A 23,099-nucleotide genomic window follows, 5' to 3' on the forward strand; every position below is an offset into this window, starting at 1 on the left:
TATACTGATATTTCTATATGAAGATACATTTTTAACATCAAAAGCAAAATATTCTTAGCTTGAAAACGTGTTTCTTTGAAAAAAAATCATCTGAAAAGTTAGATTAAAGGCAATTTGAAATTTCCTGATGTTTTGTCAAAGGGGGACACATATTTGCCGTTTTTACACATCTATTTAAAACCAAATAACTGCAGCTTTAAACAATATTTATCAAATCAATTTCATTATAGATGAATAAGAGACATTTCAAAGGTGTAAAGAACTGAAATTTAGGGCAATCAGTCAAAGAATTACTAAGAAATACTTCTTTAAAATCGTGTTTTTCATTCAGGAAATTGGCCGAAAATCGTTGTCCGTTTTTCGGTCCTTTGCGGTAAGTGCCGACATTTTGTCTCAGTTTAAAAAATAATCATATTTGTTATAAAAATATAATTTACCGGCATATTTCTTCCATTTCAGCCATCCTTTGAAGTTTTTACACCTCAAAATCACAAAACGGCGAAATTGTGTCCCCGGCGAATATGTGCGCCCCACTCTAGAAGAAAAAAAATCACTTCTGAGAATAGTATTAAATTAGCAGGAATGTTATTAAAATTTGATTAATCTCCCTACAGAAAGTTTAATAATACCTGGGAACAGCATATATATATCTATCAATATATTTGTTCCTGGCTGTCAATATATATATGTTCCTGATAATACATAATGCCTTCTTACGTATAATCATGCATTCTTTGTGAAATAATTTCTTCATTATTACTGAAAAGAAACTTCTTTATCTATATAAGATCATATGAAATGGAGTTGGTGGTAACAGAGACATATATAAGATCATCTAATACATTTCGGATGGCCAGTAACACCGGAGTAAAATTTCGAATGCTTCTAGATTTTTACTTCCGGTAATCCGGTAATCCGAATACCGTTTCTTTTATTACTCGCTCCTGGGAGGAAATAGGTGAAGTGGCTTATTTTCCTGTTGGTAATATTGTGTAATTTATCCCAAATCCTGCTAAACTCAATTGAATTATACAGTTTTCATGTTTCCATAAGAAGCTTTTTAAGTAACACTGAAATAATCGAATATAATCACCTCCCATCTAAAATTATCCACCCTCTAAACAAAGCCTTTGTCAACAAATTAATCATAGGATTCTTCTGAGTGGGAACATTCCCACTGACGAAGGATAACCTCTCAATTAGTTACTATCTGTCTTATGTGGGACATATTTTAAGAAATTAAAGAATATTTTTTGTTTATTTTTACTTTAACGAAAGCCCACATTATTATTCATCAAAACTTCTATATTTTTTCTTCCTCTTTGCTTGTCAGAATGATTATGGCATCTTGGAAGGTTTATTTTTTGTTTTTTGCTTGGACGCTATGAAGGAAGATGTCTAGCTTATAAATATAAAAATTGGTACAAGACGTCATATTTATCATGTTTATTAGGACTACCTTTGTACATAATTGATTGTTTTTGAATGTCAATGACAGCTTATTGCTATTAATCTAGCAAATTTTAAATAAAGCATATTTGATTTGATTTGATGTTTTGTCTTCAGATCACTATATACATGATATATGTATCTTTGTCAACGTATATTTGTTCCGCCTAATAGAAGTTCCACTGGACACTTTGTTATAAACTATGCCATAAAATCTGTTCCTGTTGGAACAAATATTCTATTGGAAATAATATTATAAATTTGCGTTAGCAAACTTTTGTTCTTCCCTCAGCGGGATTTGAATCCCTGCCTCTGATACATCCTGGCAACATATATACAGTATATATACCATCAAATCTTGTCTAAAGTGCATACCAAGAAATGAGCACCTGCTTGTAACAGGCATTCCCAGGTCCCCCTAGACTGCAAACCTGTTAAAAAAAGGCAATACTGACGAATCGTGCAATTAAAATGCCCAACTTGAAATTTCCAAACAAAACTATAACTTTGGAAGTTCCTAGGACTTTATAACTTTTTCTTAAAAATAGAAAAACAAATACTGTAGATGCACTGCTGTAACCCTAATTAGTGTTCTTTGATATAGTAATAACAAAAGAAAAGCCTACTGATTACTGTAAATTCAGAAATCATTGTGAGGTTTTTATTAATGCGAATAATGTGACTGGGTGAGTATCGCAATAATAAGAACTCACATTCTGATATATGATACATATATCTGTATGCAGATTTTCCTGAAATCGCAATAATTAAACTGGCATTTTTGTCCATTCTTCAACAATTGCAATAATAAATGAACACAATATTTTCTGAATTTACAGTACAAATAAAGCTACAAAAAGTGTCTTTTTGTTAATATACACGTACCATTTTGTAACAGTTTATACACCAGGGTCATAAAAGGAATTTAGTAAAGTTTATAGTGAACACAATAAATGAAACTTTTTTGAGTTGTTTTCTTGTCAAAATGGACTGTCTTAAGTTTTGAGCATCAGAAATAAATTAATTATGTATATTTACTTTTATTAAATTTATTGCAAAGAGGATAATGAAATCATAATTTATACATTTGTATTGGATTATATATAACATAATACAATAAAAAGTTATTTCTAAATTGAGGGTTCTTCTGATATGTATATTTGTAGGTAAATTTTTGTGTATATGAATCAGTTTACATAAACTCAGGGTTCTAATCATACATTGGTGTTTGGTGCATAATTATTGTAAAATTATGTTATATTTAATTTTATATTTGCTAATCTTTTATGTACATAGTTGTACATTGTATATCCAATTTCAGGACACATTATTATTACATTATTACTATATGATCATGTACCAACAGATAGGGATATATATATATATAGCACATCCAAGGTGATTCAGTTAAAAATCACTCTTGGTCATGTTGTAGGAGATTTTTCACATCGAATGCATGTAGGGATTTCTGGTGATTTACTCTGAATATCTCTGTTTATTCTGTAGGTATTAAATGATAGGGTCCTTAACCAGAATGTAAACAATCCAAATCACCAACAATCACCCTTTTTTCTTCAACGTGGATTGAAGAAAAATTATCTTTTTGTTGATACTTGATTATTTTGAGGTTTTGCCAAAGTTTGCATACAAACCCAAGAGAGATTTATACTGTGTTGAACATTTAAATTGATTGTTCATCTATACCCACGACCTCAGTAAAAATTGATTGTTTATATATATCCACGAAATCCGTAAAATTGATTGTTTCTCTATATCCACAACATCCGTAAAAATTGGTTGTTCGTCTATACCCACGACATCCGTAAAAATTGATTGTTTATCTATATCTATGACATCTGTAAAAATTTATTGTTTATCTATATCCAAGATATATGTAAAAATTGATTGTTTATCTATATCCACGACATCCGTAAAAATTGGTTGTTCGTCTATACCCACAACATCCCTAAAAATTGATTGTTTATCTATATCCACGACATCCGTAAAAATTGGCTGTTCGTCTATACCCACAACATCCCTAAAAATTGATTGTTTCTCTATATCCACGACATCCGTAAAAATTGGTTGTTCGTCTATACCCACGACATCCTTAAAAATTGATTGTTTATCTATATCTACGACATCTGTAAAAATTTATTGTTTATCTATATCCAAGATATATGTAAAAATTGATTGTTTATCTATATCCACGACATCCGTAAAAAATGGTTGTTCGTCTATACCCACAACATCCCTAAAAATTGATTGTTTATCTATATCCACGACATCCGTAAAAATTAGTTGTTCGTCTATACCCACAACATCCCTAAAAATTGATTGTTTATCTATACCCACAACATCCGTAAAAATTAGTTGTTCATCTATACTCACAACATCCGTAAAATTAGTTGTTCATCTCTACCCACAGCATCCATAAAAATAAGTTGTTCACCTCTTACCCACGACATCCGTAAAAATTAGTTGTTCATCTCTACCCACGACATCCGTAAAAATTAGTTGTTCATCTCTACCCACGACATCCGTAAAAATTAGCTGTCCATCTATACCCACGACATCCATAAAAATTAGTTGTTCATCTCTACCCACGACATCCGTAAAAATTAGTTGGTCATCTATACCCACAACATCCTTAAAAATTGGTTGTTCTTCTCTACCCACAACATCCATAAAATTTGGTTGATCCTCTATACCCATGACATCCTTAAAAATTGGTTGTTCCTCTATACCCACAACATCCTTAAAAATTGGTTGTTCCTCTATACCCACAACATCCTTAAAAATTGGTTGATCCTCTATACCCATGACATCCTTAAAAATTGGTTGTTCCTCTATACCCACAACATCCTTAAAAATTGGTTGTTCATCTATACCCAGGACATCCTTAAAAATTTGTTGTTCATCTCTACCCACAACATCCGTAAAAATTAGTTGTTTATCTCTACCCACGACATCTGTAAAAATTAGTTGTTCATCTATACCCACAACATCCGTAAAAATAATAATGAATCCACAGTATACATGGTATTTAGCTTTGTATGTACTGTTTCTTGATTTATTGATAATTCTAGGTATATATACATGAAAACAGGAAACTTTATCAATTAGAAATCTGTCAGGGATATCAAAACTTTCTAAAAATAGTTCCTTGTATTATGATCATGCGTCAACTATGTACTGACTACAGGACTTGCACTTGGTCACATAAGGAAAAGCCCATGATGATGAAGTTTTCCGGGTATGTTCTGAAATGTTTTTCTGAAAACTGCTGAAATTGTGACTTTTAATTAAAAAACTCCTACATGTATACCTGCTATTATAAACAAAGTTGAACTTTATTTTAAATGAGTAAGGAAAGACAGAAATTCCTTGAATAAATACATTTAGACAAATAAATATATATTACGTTTACACTGCTTTATTGTTGTATTCTATATTGTAGGCCTGTGTAAGGATAGATACCATGTTGTATGTAGATAAAGGTTAGACAGGACCTATGCTGTTCCTGCCATGGTTGACCGGTCTCCCCACGGTCTGTCCCGTATCCCTGTCCCTGTCAAAACCACAAATGTTGTGCAAAATGGATCCTTGGAATTGAAAACCTCAGATCAAAATGTTAATGGAAACTTAGAATCTAATTTTGAAGTAGAAAATGGGAACACCTCTAAGGAGGAAAACGGGAAGAAAGATAAAGGATTTGAGACATTCCTTATGACAGGGGATATGATCATTAGAACTACTGCATCACCAAAGTCAAGACGAGATGCATCAAGTAGGAATGCTTCTGACAGTTCCGATTCTTGTGTTGCAGCTGATATGGATGCCCCATCTCACTACAGTAATGATTTAATCGAGGATTCTCCAAAGTTAGATAAAAAATTTCAGAGGTCTGCAGAATCAGGTTTTGAAGATCAGGGACAGTTATCTGCTTCCAGTACCCTTGAACTGCAAAGTTCTAATAAAAACGGGGAAACGAAAAGTGCTCCTTCATTGTCAAATACTGGTTGTGATGTGATGAGTCAGTCACAGTCATCTGCAGCTAGCAGTACTATATCATCAGTATCATCAGACATGAAGTCTGACATTTCTGAACAAACTGTTATACTGAATGAAGGTGATTCAGGGTTAATTTCACCTCATGAAGAAGATGTAAAAGGTCAGGAAAATTTGAATGATAATATGAAATTCATTGATAATGAAAATTCAGATGATGATAGTTCACAGAAACCTGTAAAAGTTGAGAAATCAGAAAAATCAAAAATAGTGACTAGCAAAAGTGCAGAAAAAATTATTTTGGACAAGACTGGTCATCAGCAGTATGTACGACCAAGCAAAAGTCAAGAACTTAAATCTGATGGTGAATTTGCTATTGTAGATATTGACATTGATGATAATATGGCGTATTCCTTAGATCAGATACCTCAACGTGGCTCACAATCTATAGAAATAATAGATGATCAAGTATCCAGGAGTCTACATAACTCTCCAGAACATCGCAGTAGTGACAAAGCGTTTATTCCCGGATTTATTAATATTGACATGAAAAAAGGTAGAGGAGTACAGAATGATGATTTTGCCTTAAAAACAGACAATTTGAATGAGTATAATAATTCACAGTGGCCATCTTCATCTGAACATTATAATGGTTCTCCACAAGATATATCTAATCAATCTCCTGATAGTAGTATATCATCTAATCGTTCAGATAGAGACTCATTTGATCCTTCACGGGATCCAAACTTATTGGAATATCAACCACCTTCTACAAGTGTTGATAGACCATCAGCACAAAGACTGGCTAAAAGGTTGTATCAGTTGGATGGCTTCAGAAAATCTGATGTCTCCAGACATCTAAGTAAAAAGTAAGGAATCTTATAATTAAAGCTTGAAGATACATTTGTAATGTTAGATATTGTTGTATTTTTCTTTGTTTAAATTTCACAATGGGAGGGGCTATCTCAACATTCAAATTCCTGGTACAGACGTGCAGCTGAAGTTGAAAAAACACACCCCATTCATATATTTTATCAAAGTTTTGCATAAGACCTGGTCTAAACATACATATGTATGTCATAGCAAATTCATAACCAATTCATACATTTTTCGGCTATCAGACATACAATCTGTGATATCTTAATAGATGTGAAAGGATTATTTAACTTGTGTCAATAAAAGTTTCAACAGATAAAGATGTTGTCTACATGGGATCGTTCATATCAATTAGATAATGAAACAGTTTACAGTATTTACAGAAATCCTTTCAGAAGATGGACATTATAAACCATTGACAAAGAAGTTATTACCCAGTAATATATTTAATAATACTACTTTGAAATTGCACCCGTTGATTTATTTGACATACAAAAAAGTGACCAATGAATACAAGTGGGACACCTGCATATACCTTTATATAGAAAGAGGCAACCTGTGTTAAATTCAATGTGAGAAATAAAAACTCAATTTAAATAATCAGGAATAAAGACTGTTCTAGTACAAAATGGCCTACCGACAGATTGTTATTTTAAAAGTATCTCAAAATTAAAAGCACATTACATTTAAGGAAAAGACTTATGCATTTTGGTAATTTTATGAGGAAGAAATGATAATGTTAAAATGCATTAATATACCTGTGAACCTTTGTAAACTGAAAATGTGAACAAAGTTCCATGTATAAGTTAGGCAATGACAATTTTGCATGTGATTGCCTTTTCTAAACATTTGTTTGATGTATGTACGTACAAATAAAAAAAAATGCAATGTCTATTTACTCCACCAGATTTTTGTTTTAATCTGCAATTATTGGTATGATCTAGATCTGTATTTGATATTATTTTTACTGTTTTTGTTATATGTGCAAGAATACACAAAAAGCCAAAAAAATGTGAATATTTTCCAGTCACAATGTCAGTATTTTATATACAGAAATGGATAAATTTTCAAATAGTTAGAACTTGACAACTTATTTGTATGTTTATCTATACTTACTTCTTTTTCAGAAATGACTTTAGTACTTTGGTTGCTGAGGAGTATTTAAAACTATTTTCTTTTGGGGATTGTACATTAGACTATGCTTTAAGAGAATTTTTACAGCAGTTTTGTTTATCTGGAGAAACTCAGGAACGAGAGAGAGTGCTGGCACATTTCTCCAGACGTTATTGTGAATGTAATACAGGAATTTATAATTCAGAAGGTGGGTCAATTAGTAGTACATATGGTTCTTTATATAAATTTGACCAGAACAATCAGGACTTACACAGAAACATAATAGAAGTACTTTTTGTTGAACATTTTTATAAAAAAAAACACTGTGAAAACTGATTTCTTGTCAAATCAAAAGTATATGAATAGTAATATTTTTCATTGCTTAATTTTTTGGCCTCTGTGGCTGAGTGATATAAGTAGTTCATCTCCACTGATCAAGTTGTAAGTTTGACTCCTGCTCATGGTAAGGGGTTCAATTTTATTTGACTGGGATATAAATAAGAAGATGTGGTATGAGTGCCAATGAGACAACTATCCATCCAAGTCACAATGTGTAAAAAGTAAACAATTATAGGTCAAAGTATGGCCTTCAACTCTGAGCCTTGGCTCACACAGAACAACAAGCTAGCCCATTTTTCGTCAAAGATCTGTGGTTTTCTGGGGGCACTCCAGCGTCCTTCTCCAGTAAAAACTGTCAGCCATTATATAGCCAAGGGAACTGAAAGTGGTGTTTATCAGCAACAAACAAACAAACATTGTTTCAGTTTTCTCCCCAAGAACTTTTAGCATCATTGTAATGCAATGCTTTATTACTTGAATAGGATGCTATCTGAAATGATTTTCCTATGCATTTGTAGATTCCATCTATCATTGTGTTATGGACGTGATGCTATGATTTCTAGAAAAAAGATGTTATCTAAAAAATTCCTGTTTACCAGGATGTTCTGTAAAACTTGTGGGCAGAACACTGATTGTTTAATTTTAATGCATGTAATAAGATAAGATAAGTTTTCTTTATTTCAGACTCAAAAAATCCATATATATATATTTGTTAAAATATACTTTTTCACTCATTTGGTCTTTTGGAAAATGTTGTTGTGCTGTATTTAGACCCCTCTACCAAGAAATTTGTTTTGCAAGCACACGTATAAAAATTGCGTTTTTTATCCAACGCAATCATAGGTTTGAACGTTGTTGAACGTTGTTTTCAATTTAGACTTGTATTCGATTCCTAACATCACTGAAGAGACATTAATTGTCGAAATCCGGATATGGTGTACAAAAATCTTTGCACCTTTTGTTTGCGGTATACCATCTTTTCCGCAAGTTTATTGTTTTTTTTGTTTAGTATTAAATTTATAATTGAGATCCATTTATTACATCGGTGATCCGTTTATTTGGCAATCGCCAATGGCAGTCAGCAGGGTTTAAGAACATCAGTTGTTCGACCTGCTAGTCAAATGCGTTTTGTTAAAATATACTTTTTCACTCATTTGGTCTTTTGGATAATGTTGTTTGTGCTGTATTTAGACTCCTCTACCAAGAAATTTGTTTTGCATGCACACGTATAAAAATTGCGGTTTTTATCCAACGCAATCATAGGATAGAACGTTGTTTTCAATTTAGACTTGTATATATATATATATATATACATGACACAAAATATTCTGTTTTAAACAGGATACAATGTTAAAAATATTTACAGTATTAATTATAGTTAAAAATTTAGATATATTTATAATATACCTAACAGTACAATTGAATAAATCTATTGGCTAATAAAAGATCACCTGGTGTGAATCAATTCGGATATTTTCATCCAAATCAGCAGGGCTGGTGAACAACCTCAACAATTGTAGCGTTCGGGGAATAACTATTTAACTAATTAAATAATTATTGGATTACCTTACACCATGGAAGTATTATATTGACAGGAACTTATACAACCCGACTTCAAACATTTCATCTGGCCCCAGACCACAATTAATGATCCTGCTTTTCGTTGTCCACGAATATAGTTCCCTTTAATTAAAGTGTATTTTTTCTTTATTTTTTTTCTTTTCCTTTCTCATACATTTCTTACTTTTTATGGGGTGGAAATGAAAGAAGAGAGCTGAAATAAATTTTTGGATGTTTTATTTTAACTGATTTTGATATGGAAAGAGTGATTAGGCCAGGTGCAAAAAGGTAATATTTACAGTTTTCGGAACATCTCTTGACTTGTCTATAGGGGTATGGATGTGTATTGGCTACATTTGTAAGATGTACACATGCAATTTTTCTGAAAGTTGGAAATATTTTTGGACTTGTACTGTACATTACACACACAAAAGATTTGACAAAAAAAGCAGGTAAATTTTTTTTAATGCAACAAAACGTTATAAAGAACAAATAGGGGAATTAATTGTGGTCTGTGGCCTAAGAGGTGCATTTCAGCAAGTTTTGAATTTGTACTTTGAAAACTTCTCTGAATGATCTATTGGAATTAATTTGTCAAACTACATGAGAATAAATGATTTCCACCTTTATTTGATAGAAATTTTGTAAAAAAGTCACTTTTCAGCTAATATGCCCGAAATGTAGCTTTTTTACTTGTTTCAATATTTTTACAAAAGTAGCATGCTTACTTTCTCTCTGACAGATTTTTGTCGAGCCTTCGACTTTAGTCGAAAAAGCGAGACATAGCGATCCTACATTCCGTCGGCGTCGTCGTCGTCGTCGGCGTCCACAAATATTCACTCTGTGGTTAAAGTTTTTGAAATTTTAATAACTTTCTTAAACTATCCTGGATTTCTACCAAACTTGGACAGAAGCTTGTTTATGATCATAAGATAGTATCCAGAAGTAAATTTTGTAAAAATAAAATTCCATTTTTTCCGTATTTTACTTATAAATGGACTTAGTTTTTCTGCCGGGAAATATTACATTCACTCTGTGGTTAAAGTTTTTAAAATTTTAATAACTTTCTTAAACTATCCTGGGTTTCTACCAAACTTGGATAGAAGCTTATTTATGACCATAAGATAGTATCCAGAAGTAAATTTTGTAAAAAAAAAAATTCATTTTTTCCTTATTTTACTTTTAAATGGACTTAGATTTTCTGCCAGGAAACAACACATTCACTCTGTGGTTAAAGTTTTTAAAATTTTAATAACTTTCTTATACTATTTTTAGATTTGTACCAAACTTGGACAGAAGCTTGTTTATGATCAAAAGCTAGAATCTAGAAGTAAATTTTGTAAAAATAAAATTCCATTTTTTCCGTATTTTACTTTTAAATGGACTTAGATTTTCTGCCAGGAAACAACACATTCACTCTGTGGTTAAAGTTTTTTAAATTTTAATAACTTTCTTATACTATTTTGGATTTGTACCAAACTTGGACAGAAGCTTGTTCATGATCTAATGCTAGTATCTAGAAGGAAATTTTGTTTTCTTCCAGTTAACATTACATTCAGTCTGCAGTTTAAGTTTTTAAACATTTATTAGATTCATAAACTATCCTGGATTTTTACCAAACTTGGACAGAAGCTTCTTACATTCAAAAAATAGTATCAAGAGGAATATTTTTATTGATTTACTTCCTCATTTTTGTTGAGCCTGCGATTAACAGAAAAAGTAGGCGAGACACTGGGTTCCGCGGAACCCTTACGAATTTTTATGATTTTCTATTTGTCTTTGTGGTATTTAATTTAGATGTTTTACTCATTTGTTAACTCTGAACAGAAAGAAAAGTAGATAAAGACATAAAAAGTGTGCAAAATGTGCTGTTTTAATGGTCAAAGTCTAACAGTCCGTACGAAGCAAGTGAAATGTGAGGTTCTATGCACATAAAAGTTGAATTCCTTTAAACAGATTTCACTGAATCTGTATCAAAAGCACTTATTACTGGTTGTTTTACCTTGTCTGTTTCACAGACTACCTTTAATTTCTTCTGTTGGATAGCTAGTGGTAAAAATATTGGCCTTTTGAGGCTGAAATTTCATGCAGGTTTTAAACAGTAAAGTGAATAAAATTTGCATCAGACCATACTGTCTACACATATAGTTGAAAGCAACAGTCTTGTTACATCCAGGCTTCTTGTTTCATCATATCTAAGCAAGGATTTGAGCAAAAAGAAGCATATTTCCATCTCCCATATCATTTATATGCTTTTTAATATGTGAATATGGGGAACGGCCTAAATTGACAACTTGTTTTTTTAAGCTTGACATTGCTTAAGACCATGTTATCCTCATGTGTTATGCTATTTGAAACTTATATTTCCATGAAAAGTACATTTATGATATTTAGAAGGTTTTTTTTTAACTTAACAACTTCAGAAAATTGTTGTATGTGGAAAATATTACATTTCATATAAGGCCTCGCTTCATTTGAAAACCTCTATTTTTTGGCACAGGCTCATATAAAATTAACTTTTTGCCAATTTTTATAAGTCTGATACATTCAGTATGCTATCTATTACTTTAAATAGATAATATCTTATACATAGAGACATTAAAAAGTGCACATTTTTGTTTTTTGTTTGTTTTTTTAAGCCAAACTTTGATAGTTGAAATTGTTCAATTTCAACGTCACAATTCAGCAACCAAAGTTCAGATATAAAAAAGGCCACATTTTCTATAATTGATATCATATGGCTTTGAAACTGAGTAAACTGTCTCATAATACACTAAGCTTAAATCATGCCAAGTTTTATTGGAAATGGTCAAGTTTTTGACCCCTAATAGGCCCCAGACCACAATTAATGATCCCGCTTTTCGTTGTCCACAAATATAGTTCCCTTTAATTAAAGTGTATTTTTTCTTTATTTTTTTTTCTTTCCCTTTCTCATACATTTCTTACTTTTTATGGGGTGGAAATGAAAGAAGAGAGCTGAAATAAATTTTTGGATGTTTTATTTTAACTGATTTTGATATGGAAAGAGTGATTAGGCCAGGTGCAAAAAGGTAATATTTACAGTTTTCGGAACATCTCTTGACTTGTCTATAGGGGTATGGATGTGTATTGGCTACATTTGTAAGATGTACACATGCAATTTTTCTGAAAGTTGGAGATATTTTTGGACTTGTACTGTACATTACACACACAAAAGATTTGACAAAAAAAGCAGGTAAATTTTTTTAATGCAACAAAACGTTATAAAGAACTAATAGGGGAATTAGTTGTGGTCTGTGGCCATCTGTGATCCTGCGCGCAATTTAATGACATGTTAATTAACTTGAAACATGGCACGTTATTTAGATATTGAAGATGTGGTATGAGTGCCAATGAGACAACTCTCCATCCAAGTCAAAATTTATAAAAGTAAACCATTATAGGTCAAAGTACAGTCTTCAACAAAGAGCCTTGGCTCACACCAAACAGCAAGCTATAAAGGGCCCCAAAAGTTACTAGTGTAAAACCATTCAAACTGGAAAACCAACGGTCTAATCTATATAAAAAACGAGAAACACTCATGAACCACATCAACAAACGACAACTACTGAACATCAGATTCCTGACTTAGGGCTACACACCAGCGTGTATCGATTCGTCACAGTGTATTTTTATATCAGGAAAATTTGGGTGACTCGGCAGTAACCGGAACACCCTTATGACAGTTTTAACTTAACCCCTGAAGAAATAAAATAATTTCACTTACTATTTTAAAACGTTGTAGTATAATTAATTCTTGACCGATTTTCATTTTTTATGCATCAATCAATTTGTTTAAATAAGTTGTTTATGAATAAAGGTCAACCGACGCGATTGAAATAGGCAAAGGTGTTTTCCGACTGGTATTGATGTTAACCCTTCTCGATAAAAACCACATGATTGATAAAAAGTATCTTGGGTCAGTTTATGACCACATGATTGATAAGAAGTATCTTGGGTCAATTTATGACCGCGGCATCGCAGATAGTCACAAAAGGAAATTAACGATAGCGTACTAATTAGACCGTTTCCATATCTTTTCTACAGTGCTACCTGGGTTATAAATAAGTGCTAATTAATTGTTGTAGTTCCTGTCAATATAATACTTCCATGCTTACACCAATGCTGTAGTGACAGATAGGGATCACTAGTGTACTTCTGTTTTCTTGCATCATCATTGTCTGTACCATACTTTTTGTATCCACAACTCTTTGAAAACAGAATTCCACCAACCTTACGTATGAAGTTGTGTACATGCCATTTTATTTTATTTTAATCTGAGTGATTTTTTGGGGTTTCTCATACCAAAACATGGACTTTGTCATTTTTGCTTATATAATTTGGAAATACTTGTCTTTATTGGAAGACTCACATATTTTATTAGAAAACAATAAATTAATGATTTAATTTCTTTTATTCTACAGATTCCTGTCATACTTTAACATGTGCAATAATGTTACTGAACACAGATCTACATGGCTCAGTAAGTATATTTGTTTCAGAAATAGGAAACACTGTCTTGTTGAATAACCTGATTATCTTTATATTCCCTGAAACTAGTCTATAGTTCCCTATACATCACTTATCCAAATCAGAATGTCAGAAATAATATATTGAAGGTGTTTTTTTATTTATATTTTATACATCAGAATGACCATTGTATTGGAATACTTATTACATATACTTAAGGATCATTGGAACAGGTTTATGTAAAATTATGTTTAATATTATATTTGCTTATTTTTTTTTACAGAATATAGGAAAAAGGATGACGTGTTCAGAATTTATTGACAATCTAGCAGAATTAAACGATGGGGAAAATTTCCCTAAAGAATTACTTAAGACTCTATACCAGAATATAAAACATGAACCATTTGAGTGGGCTTTGTAAGTTTGAATGAATATTCTTGATTTTACTTTTTTTAAAACAAAGTGTCAGCAGTCATATATAGTAGTTTATATTGCTAAGATGACAAAGAAGAACATGTTTTATTTCTATTAAATGGGCTAGCTCACATGGAGCATTTTACAATTTAAGTCATTATTTTAGACAAAAAACATTGATAATAAGTGAACATTTATTAACGTTGAAGTATGATACCTCTGTCTCAGGCACACCCCAAATATGAAAAAGTGCTTTTAATAAATTGGCAATTTAAGATGAATATCATAATATAACCAGATATATTCAGTGGTACACAAGTTTAAAATGACCAGTAGACTTCCATATTTAATTCATAAAACTGTCTTTCATAAATTATTAATGAATCAGTTATAATTTTGGAATAATTTCTTCCCATACCAATACATCATACAGTAAACAAAAATGAAACAATCACGAAACATGGGAAATTTTATAAGAATAGGTCCTTTTTATACTTTCTTTTCCATTTCAAATTATTTTGTTTACAGAGACTACCCAGAAGAAGAGACAAATCATTTGGAAGAAAAGATGGCACCAGTGTCAGCTACAATGCCACAAAGTGCCATAGGACATAATCCATATTTAGATGTAAGTTTAAACACAGTAATAAGATAAACCACAGTGGTAGAAATTTTCAAAAAACAAACTTTGTTCAGATATTATCTTAAATTTGATGCAGTGAAATAAAGGTGGCATTGTACTGGATATAACAACATTAGTTTGTGTATACAAAATGAATTGTGCTACAAAGTTGATGTAACATTTATTTAGGGAGATACATGTTTAGTCCTTTGAGCTCATACCAATACCTTATAATCACATTATTTCTCAATCAAATTTCTTAAAATTGTAATTTCATGATAACTATATTTGATCAATAGAATCATTGTAAGGTGTAAATTTTTACCTTTTAATGATAACTTTATTAATAACAGTTGCTTAATTACTAGTGAAAACTTAAACTACTGTGGATTCATTTTTATTCGTGGTATACCAATTTTCGTGGGTTTCGTGGGTCACAGCGAACCACGAATTTAAGAATTCAACGAAGAATAATCCTGAGAAATGTGTATGGAGTCAAATGTTTATTTCCGGTTATGTTATGCAGTTCTAGTATAGTGTTGACTAGCGATAAACATTGTAACATAACACGAGTTTTTATTGAAAGAAGATACAAGTATTTTGGTTAAATCAATAATAGATATATCGAATATCAGTGATAATTTACTTTTTAAAATTGATTAAAACTGTTCATGGAAAATAACTGCAAGTTGTTAATTATCGTGTCATAGCTTGGTTTACTGGTGATTAAAAAATCAATAGGATTAAGTACGGGGATATTGCCCATAGGTAATATTGTTTATGACATGAACATTTATTTTCACACCTTTTACTTATATGACTGTTTATTATATCTGATTAGGGAAATGAGCTTTCAATCATAGAGTTTTGAATGCCTTATAAAATTCCGACAAGAATTTATAAATTGTAAAACAAACAAATAATTATTTGTCTCTGTCCATTATTGTAATAGAAGTTTTCAATGAACACTTTAACCTACAATGACCAAGCGAGGATTTTGACAATTCAAAACTTTTTCAATGAATTCCTTCTTTTTTCTTTGTTTTATTATTGATCAAACCAAGGAGGTTATATGATCTCCTAAATCAAAAAGAAATCCATGAATTACGTATCTGAATTTTTTTTTTGTAATCAGCAATCCACGAATTTACGTAAACCACGAAACGTCTTTTTTTCTTTATCCACGAAAATTGATACACACGAAAATAAATGAATCCACAGTATATTGGGTCTGTAAAATCATTGTAAGGTGTACATCTCTGTCTGACAGTACTGACTTGACCTTATACTCTTTACACATGTTACTCTTTATTTTTAATCTTTAATTTAAATAATGTAGCTATGACTTTAACTTATGGCTTCACACCAAAAAAAGTAAAATCTCAGTGTGAGAATAGAGCTTGATCTTGATTTTTTTTAAGTGAACATTTATAAAGCAAACTTTTTTAAAATTTTAAATACTTTTCTCTTGACAGGTACCAGATCCAAACCGTGCTACAGAATTTAAACATGGATACGTCATGAGAAAATGTTGCAAAGAACCAGATAAAAAGAAAAGTAAGAACCAAACTCCTCTTTATGCTTTATTACAATATTTTTAAGTTTCGGAGGTGAATGGAGATTGTGTTTACCCTTCTGATAAAAGAGATTGAAATTATGTTTGAAGCTAGTTTACGATTTTCTTTTTCAGCTCCTTTGGGTAAGAGAGGGTGGAAGATGTTTTATGCAAGTTTACAAGACATGGTTTTATATCTTTATAAAGACCAACATATGATGAAAAAGGGACAACTACCTGAAGGTACACAAAATGCCATACGTGTCCATCATAGCTTAGCAATAAGAGCTGCTGATTATACCAAAAAACAACATGTATTTCGATTACAGACAGCTGACTGGGCCATATTCTTATTCCAAACAAGGTAAATTCATAATATAAAGATTGTAGAGCAGCATAGTTGAATAAATTATAAAAGCTTATTTTTTCTACATCAATACAAAATTATAGAGGTGATCCTGCATTTAGAATCAATTTTACATTCCTGAAGTCTATTCAGAAAGGCTATTATTTTAATGCAAGAACATCATAAAAACACATTTGACAAGCTGGTTAAGTACAGATAAGAGTATATCTGTTTGTGAACTTTTGTAGCTCCTTTTGAATTATGAAAATTTCTGGAATATTACTATCTTTGACATTATATATTTGATTTCTTTCATCCTTGGAATCAACAGAGTTTTGTGGTCCATATGAATGACTATCTATATATCACATGTTTGGTTCTAGATTAAATTTACAGATTTTCACTTATGGCATTCAGAAGTTATTGGTTTTAAAACCATTAACTTTTTACTAATATGCTATAGTGACAGTTAATAACTCCAGGACTGGATTGACACCATTAACTTTGTATTTATATGTTTAAGTGACAGTAAAGAACTCCAGGACTGGATTGACACCATTAACTTTGTATCAGCTACTTTATCTGCCCCTGCCTTATCTGGTGGTGTTGGCTCACAGAGAAAATTTCAACGGCCTTTACTGCCTGCTACTTACACAAGATTTAATTTGGTAAGAAAACATTATAGCTTATAGATGAAGATAAATGAAATTTATACAGTGTTGCTGTGAATAATATCTGTAAAACATTAATCAATTCTTGTTTCCTGTTTTTTTGTGTAACAAATAGATGACTTGAGACATATCCATGCTTCATTGTTCTTCACATCAACTAACATGTTCTGGTTTGTTCCAACTCTTTAAAACCTTTAAGTGTTAATTTTTGATTTTAAGAGAAATATTATATCAATATGATGCACCAATGCACCCTGTATAAAGCTTCAATATGATTCCTTTGAATAGATTTAAGCAGCAAAACATATAAGGGAATTACTGTATCTGTATAATGATGAATTTTCAATAAATCACTTAGTCTGAATGAGTAGTCCAAACATATATAATTACTTTGCAATGTATTGTAGTTGTGCATGATTTAGTTATATTCTCCTTTGAGGAATTCTAAATAAGGGTTTTGTTAGGACTTATATTAAATATTTAATTAGGACTGTTGGGATAAATGAAATAACTGGGGCTAATGAGTATGCCTCATTCTTATTTTGACATATACTTACCTCCCCCCCATTATCTAGTTATTATATAGAAAGTCAATTTAGTGTTGATTTCTGTCTCAGAAACTTTTAGTCTTAATCCTCAAAATTTTTTAATTATTTTCACATTTAAAAACCTTTTATAAACTGATTTTTTGTGTATTTTCCTGACAAATTGATAGAATGCATCTCAATGGTAACACTGTTCACATTATATATTTAGTTTTCAAGGGTGTAGGCAATTTAAAGTATACCCAGAATATAAGAGTATTGCAATGAAATTTTTTCCTCAGATTATGAATAATATTTTATGTATTTAGCGAGAGCAGCTTGCCAAACATACAGAGAAGACAGAAGAATTAGAGCAGGAACTTAAGGATCACCGGCAGTATCCTCCAGATAAAGGTGCTAAGGCCAGAATTATTGCAGATTATATGGAAAAAGAAAGTTTTTTAGAATATGAGGTAAAATATGAATAAGACACATATTAAATATTAAGATATGTGTTGTATATAGTCTAAAATATGAATTATAGAACATTTATTGTGAAAACATTATATTATAAATAACAAAGCTATATATTTAAATTTCAGGAATAAGTCTTTTATAATTTAATTTTGGATTTAAGACGTCTTCTGATTGGCTGAAAGTTCTTTGTCAATCAGCTCATAGACATAATTTTGTCATGAGACCATGACGTCATCAACGTTTTTTCATGATTTATTCCTTAAAAATGGAATTTAGAATTAAATTATTAGGAATGACTCTTAATATTTTTCTGTCTATTCAAAATAACCTCAAAAATGTGGTGCACACTATTAAATAACCCGCTATGCAGGTTATTCAGTGTGCACCACATTTTTGATGTTATTTCTTAATAAACAGAAAAAATATTACAGTCATTCCTTAAATAAAAATAAGAAGATATGGTATGATTGCCAATGAGACAACTCTCCACAAGAGAACACTTCGTCATTAAATAAAATAGTAGAGCGTGATGAGGGCTCTTCAGAAAGAAATATAAATATCCTTGGAAAGCAATGTGTAATAATTTAATGCTAGAAATCTTTTAAATTTTGGAAAAAGAGATTATCATGTGAAGGATTCTTATTTTTGTATATTTAAAAAGGTTGGCATTCTGACAAATCTTGTTTATAATGGACACATCCAATTTTGTTTCAGTTGAAGAGATATAAAACATATGTTTATCTAATACAGTCACGATTGGCTACATATCCAGAACTAGAGCCTTCGTTAGTGGAAACTGTGATTGGAGAGGATGATGAATCTGTCACAGTTGGGCGACCATCACGACAACATCCTGTTCAACGCAGTCTCTCAGATAGGTACAGTTACCGTGAGGCTATTTATAATAATGAACACTCAGACTTCCAAATTATATAAATAAGGTTACTGTGGTAACAGTATTTGTAACATTGGTGCTGAAATAGTTATCACAGCAGTGACATGCATGGAGAAGGGAGCATGGGAGAGAAGGCTACTAACAAAACCATTCATCTATAATGTCTCTTTGCTTTAGCCAGAAAGTCTTGTTGACTAAAACATGGTAGTACAATAGTTGTACTACTACAGAGGTGGCTATCTTTGCTGCAATTTCTTGTTTCTTAAATTTTTACATTCAAATTATAGTAAAATTATAAATACATGTTATACCATGGTTTACATTCTTAATGATTCATACATAAAAATACAGAAAGATACAGTATAAGATAAAATGTCTTGAAAAAAAATCATTATTATAAACAATTAATTATAACATGAGTTGTGGCTTAAAACCAATTAAGCTATTGCTAACGCTTTGCATACCTAATGCAAGTGTCCATTGTCGGCACTGTTAGTTGGTAAATATTTCTAAAGAACTTTTCCTCCAAAATCATTAAACCAAAGTTTGTCTGAATCATCTTATCGGGGATCATCTTTCAAAATAACGTTTGTTGACTTTGTTGACCAGCAATTAGCACCACAGTTACAAAGAATAGTGAATAGGAGATAAAATGATAATTATAGTAATTGTTAAATTATCATGAGTTATATGCAACCTTTGAACCAAAAGTTGAATTAGTTCTTTGAAGTTTCATTTTCAGAATAATGTTTAATGACCACTCCTGTTCAACCAATGTGGTTGCTGTAATGTAGAAATCTTAAAAAAATATATTAATTTTGGTCTATTTGAACTCCTTGTCTGGTATTCAGTATTCTGCCCTCTTAGAACATGGATTTTCAGAGGACTTTGTTGGATAATACATTAAAAAATCTCCTTTTAAAAGCTTAAGGCCAATTTAGATTAAAGTTAGAATAAAACTCACAAAGGATTTTGGTTTTAAATCTTTCCTGATTATGTGGCATTCCCATGGAAAGCATGAATTTACATTACAAATATAAAAATAGGGTTAATATTGGGTGTGGCCTCATGTTCAAATCATTATTTAAGCAGGGGACCATGTATCCAACAGAAGATATGTTTCTGCAGTTACTGTATTGGGAAGAAAACTGAGATTAATTTCAGACTTTTAAGACAATCCTGCACACAATTTCAAACAATAGATATATATATTTTTATGAAACCTTATACATCACAAAATTTTCTCTACTTTTTATTAGGTTGACAGAGCTGATTTTTTTTGGATTTTATATGAAATTTTCTATTGTTGTTCTTTGTGTAGATATACTACGTTTAAGCAAAAGTGTAATGATGTGTGTATAGATTAAACAATTTCTATTTAAGTTACACCTTAAGGGGACGAACTGTTAGGGGGTGACTATACAGAAAGTTAAATAATTGATTATTATTATTTATTTATTAGAACAGAAAACCTAACAGTGATCGGTACACTAGTGTAAATACTTGGTATGATATATTTTTAGAATGATACACAGTAAAACTGTGTGTTTGTGTGTCTGCTTGGGATTTATATGACAGGTGTATTCTGGCATGAATTGATGGAATGCTAGTCTGTGATGGGAATCTAATGCATTGTAATTTGAACATTTGAAGAGTTTCCAATAACTTCTATTCACCACTTTCCTAAACTTGGCACCATAGGAGATTTAATTGGACTTATTCTTTTTGTTTCCAATTTTATTGCTTACAAGGTTTTATTTTTTAGTTGTATGGCCAGATCAAAAATGTTTTAAATCACAATTACTTGTAGAAAAAAAAATGTTTGAAAAAGAAAAAAATGTTAATTAAAAATATGAATTAGGGGCCAAAACGACCAATATTGTTATAATTCATTGTTTGTAAAGATGTTTCTTGTATCAAACAATGTATTTTATTGTTTAAAATGTTTTTGTGCATCTTTAAACAAAACATTTGTGCCAATATACAGTATTGGGGCTAATTACATATGATCTGGTTTTGTCAAGGTTTATTTTTGATTATTTTTTCTTTCAAAGGTTGAATTGCAGCAGGGTGCCATATTTGTTTAGAAATTTTATTTTGTACTAGTCAACTTTTTTTTTAATTTAGTATATATTTGTCAATCGGAAGGAATCTCAAAGATTTCAGATTTTTACGTTTCTGCTTTAATAATGACTTATGTATGTATAAGCTGCTTTAACATTAGTGCTTTTTATTACGTATAGGCCAAACATTTTCTAGTTAACTGTGCTACATGGATTTTTTTTGCGATATACCATTGTATGAATATGATTTTTTAACTCTTTGTCTCATGCTTTGGATCCTTTTAACATTGTATGGTATTATATTCAAAATGGTGGAAGATTCCTGATATTCCTAAGAACATTTTATTTATGTGCTTACTGTTTTTACAAGAAGTCAGATCTTTCTAACTATTGAATGGGTATTTAAAAAACTGTTAATTATTGAAATCAAAATTTCTCAGGAAGAACTTGGGTAAAGTTTCAAGAGTCCCTGTGTTCAGTCTGATTAATTTAAATGATTAACAGTTTTTAAGTAGAACCCTTTACAATCTTAACAGATCTGAATAAAGATAATAGGTATATTCTTGACGGTATTCAAAAGTTATACCTATCAACATTTGTTTCCTAATGGATAAAATTATTATTGCACTTTTTGTATAGTATTATGATATATAATTATGGTTACCTTTTGTCGAAATACCTTGTTGATAATTTTTTGGAAGATTTATGTATCTTTTCAATGATATACACAAGTAGCAGGGTTAATAATGATTATTATATTAATAAATCAGTAAATGAGGTATCGTAGACACACACTAATTTGAGAAATGTTTCCAGTAAGGAATAAAATGTTGATAGATGTAAAAACAAAAGTAATGACCTGTTTATACCACATCTAAATTAAACTGAGTGTCACAAATTCATTCAGATTATCTAGACTAAGTCTATAAAACATAATATATGTGAAGGGTTGACATTAGTTTTAGGTTATTTTAGGGTTAGTCTCATCAGGTTGTACTGCTATAGAATAGGAGGAGACGAATCATACTTAGAAGCTATTTTATTATAATTGAAATTTGCCTTTCAGAAACTTGTGAATTCTTGATGAAATTTTCTGATTGGTATTAATTAAAATGCTGATTGGTTAAAATTGTCAACAACAATGTCAACATAACAAAGAAAAAAATAACTATTTTCAATTTGTTATACGAACAATAAGTTCCACAGATTCTGTAAGGTAAATTCTGATGTAAATATACATGTATGTGCACATTTTTATGTGAAAAGGGTCTGCTGATTATTTGTCTCATATTTTGTCTTGAGTCTTAGTTTTTGTCTCACCTTTATGAAGTCTCGGAGGTATAATCCATGAAATGAAAATTGTTTTTCATTTTAGTACAAATTTTGATTCTGCTTAGTGTATTTATTTTGAAATACATTTGATTTAAGTGCACCAAATAACAACTTCTCTTTTTAATAAGTCCTCATCTTTTCAGTATTAAGATCTGTGAAAACAATTTGTTATCAATAAATTATGATATTATGAATGAAGATATCTGTTGAAAAGATGATGTTTGTCCAGACTCTCAGCCAGAATCGCTTTTTGTTTTATGGTACTAAATAACATTTATAATTACTTATGAAAAACTCATTTTGTTATTTCTTTATAAAAGAATCAAATTGCATACCTTGAGAAGGTTATAAAAATAAAAACAAT

General features: G+C 30.8%; 1 protein-coding gene across 5 annotated transcripts in view; it reads left to right on the forward strand.

Annotated features, from left to right (window-relative positions):
- The first annotated feature begins 934 nt into the window (after positions 1-934).
- Positions 935-23,099, forward strand: part of LOC127707974 (PH and SEC7 domain-containing protein-like) — a 28,394-nt gene continuing 6,229 nt past the window's right edge. For 2 of the 5 annotated variants that reach the window (XM_052212745.1, XM_052212746.1), the window contains exons 1-12: positions 935-982; positions 4,910-6,329; positions 7,464-7,657; positions 13,791-13,849; positions 14,120-14,253; positions 14,779-14,878; positions 16,348-16,429; positions 16,563-16,791; positions 17,297-17,441; positions 18,298-18,441; positions 19,160-19,323; positions 20,803-20,846. In XM_052212745.1, the coding sequence (XP_052068705.1) occupies positions 4,978-6,329; positions 7,464-7,657; positions 13,791-13,849; positions 14,120-14,253; positions 14,779-14,878; positions 16,348-16,429; positions 16,563-16,791; positions 17,297-17,441; positions 18,298-18,441; positions 19,160-19,323; positions 20,803-20,839 (2,640 nt within the window). In that variant the 5' untranslated portion in view covers positions 935-982; positions 4,910-4,977 and the 3' untranslated portion in view covers positions 20,840-20,846. The remainder of the gene's footprint in view (positions 983-4,909; positions 6,330-7,463; positions 7,658-13,790; positions 13,850-14,119; positions 14,254-14,778; positions 14,879-16,347; positions 16,430-16,562; positions 16,792-17,296; positions 17,442-18,297; positions 18,442-19,159; positions 19,324-20,802; positions 20,847-23,099) is intronic. The other 3 variants (XM_052212743.1, XM_052212747.1, XM_052212744.1) reach the window with 2 other exon arrangements.

Source organism: Mytilus californianus, unplaced genomic scaffold, assembly GCF_021869535.1.
Source record: "Mytilus californianus isolate M0D057914Y unplaced genomic scaffold, xbMytCali1.0.p SCAF_7, whole genome shotgun sequence".
Taxonomy (NCBI): Eukaryota; Metazoa; Mollusca; class Bivalvia; order Mytilida; family Mytilidae; genus Mytilus; species Mytilus californianus.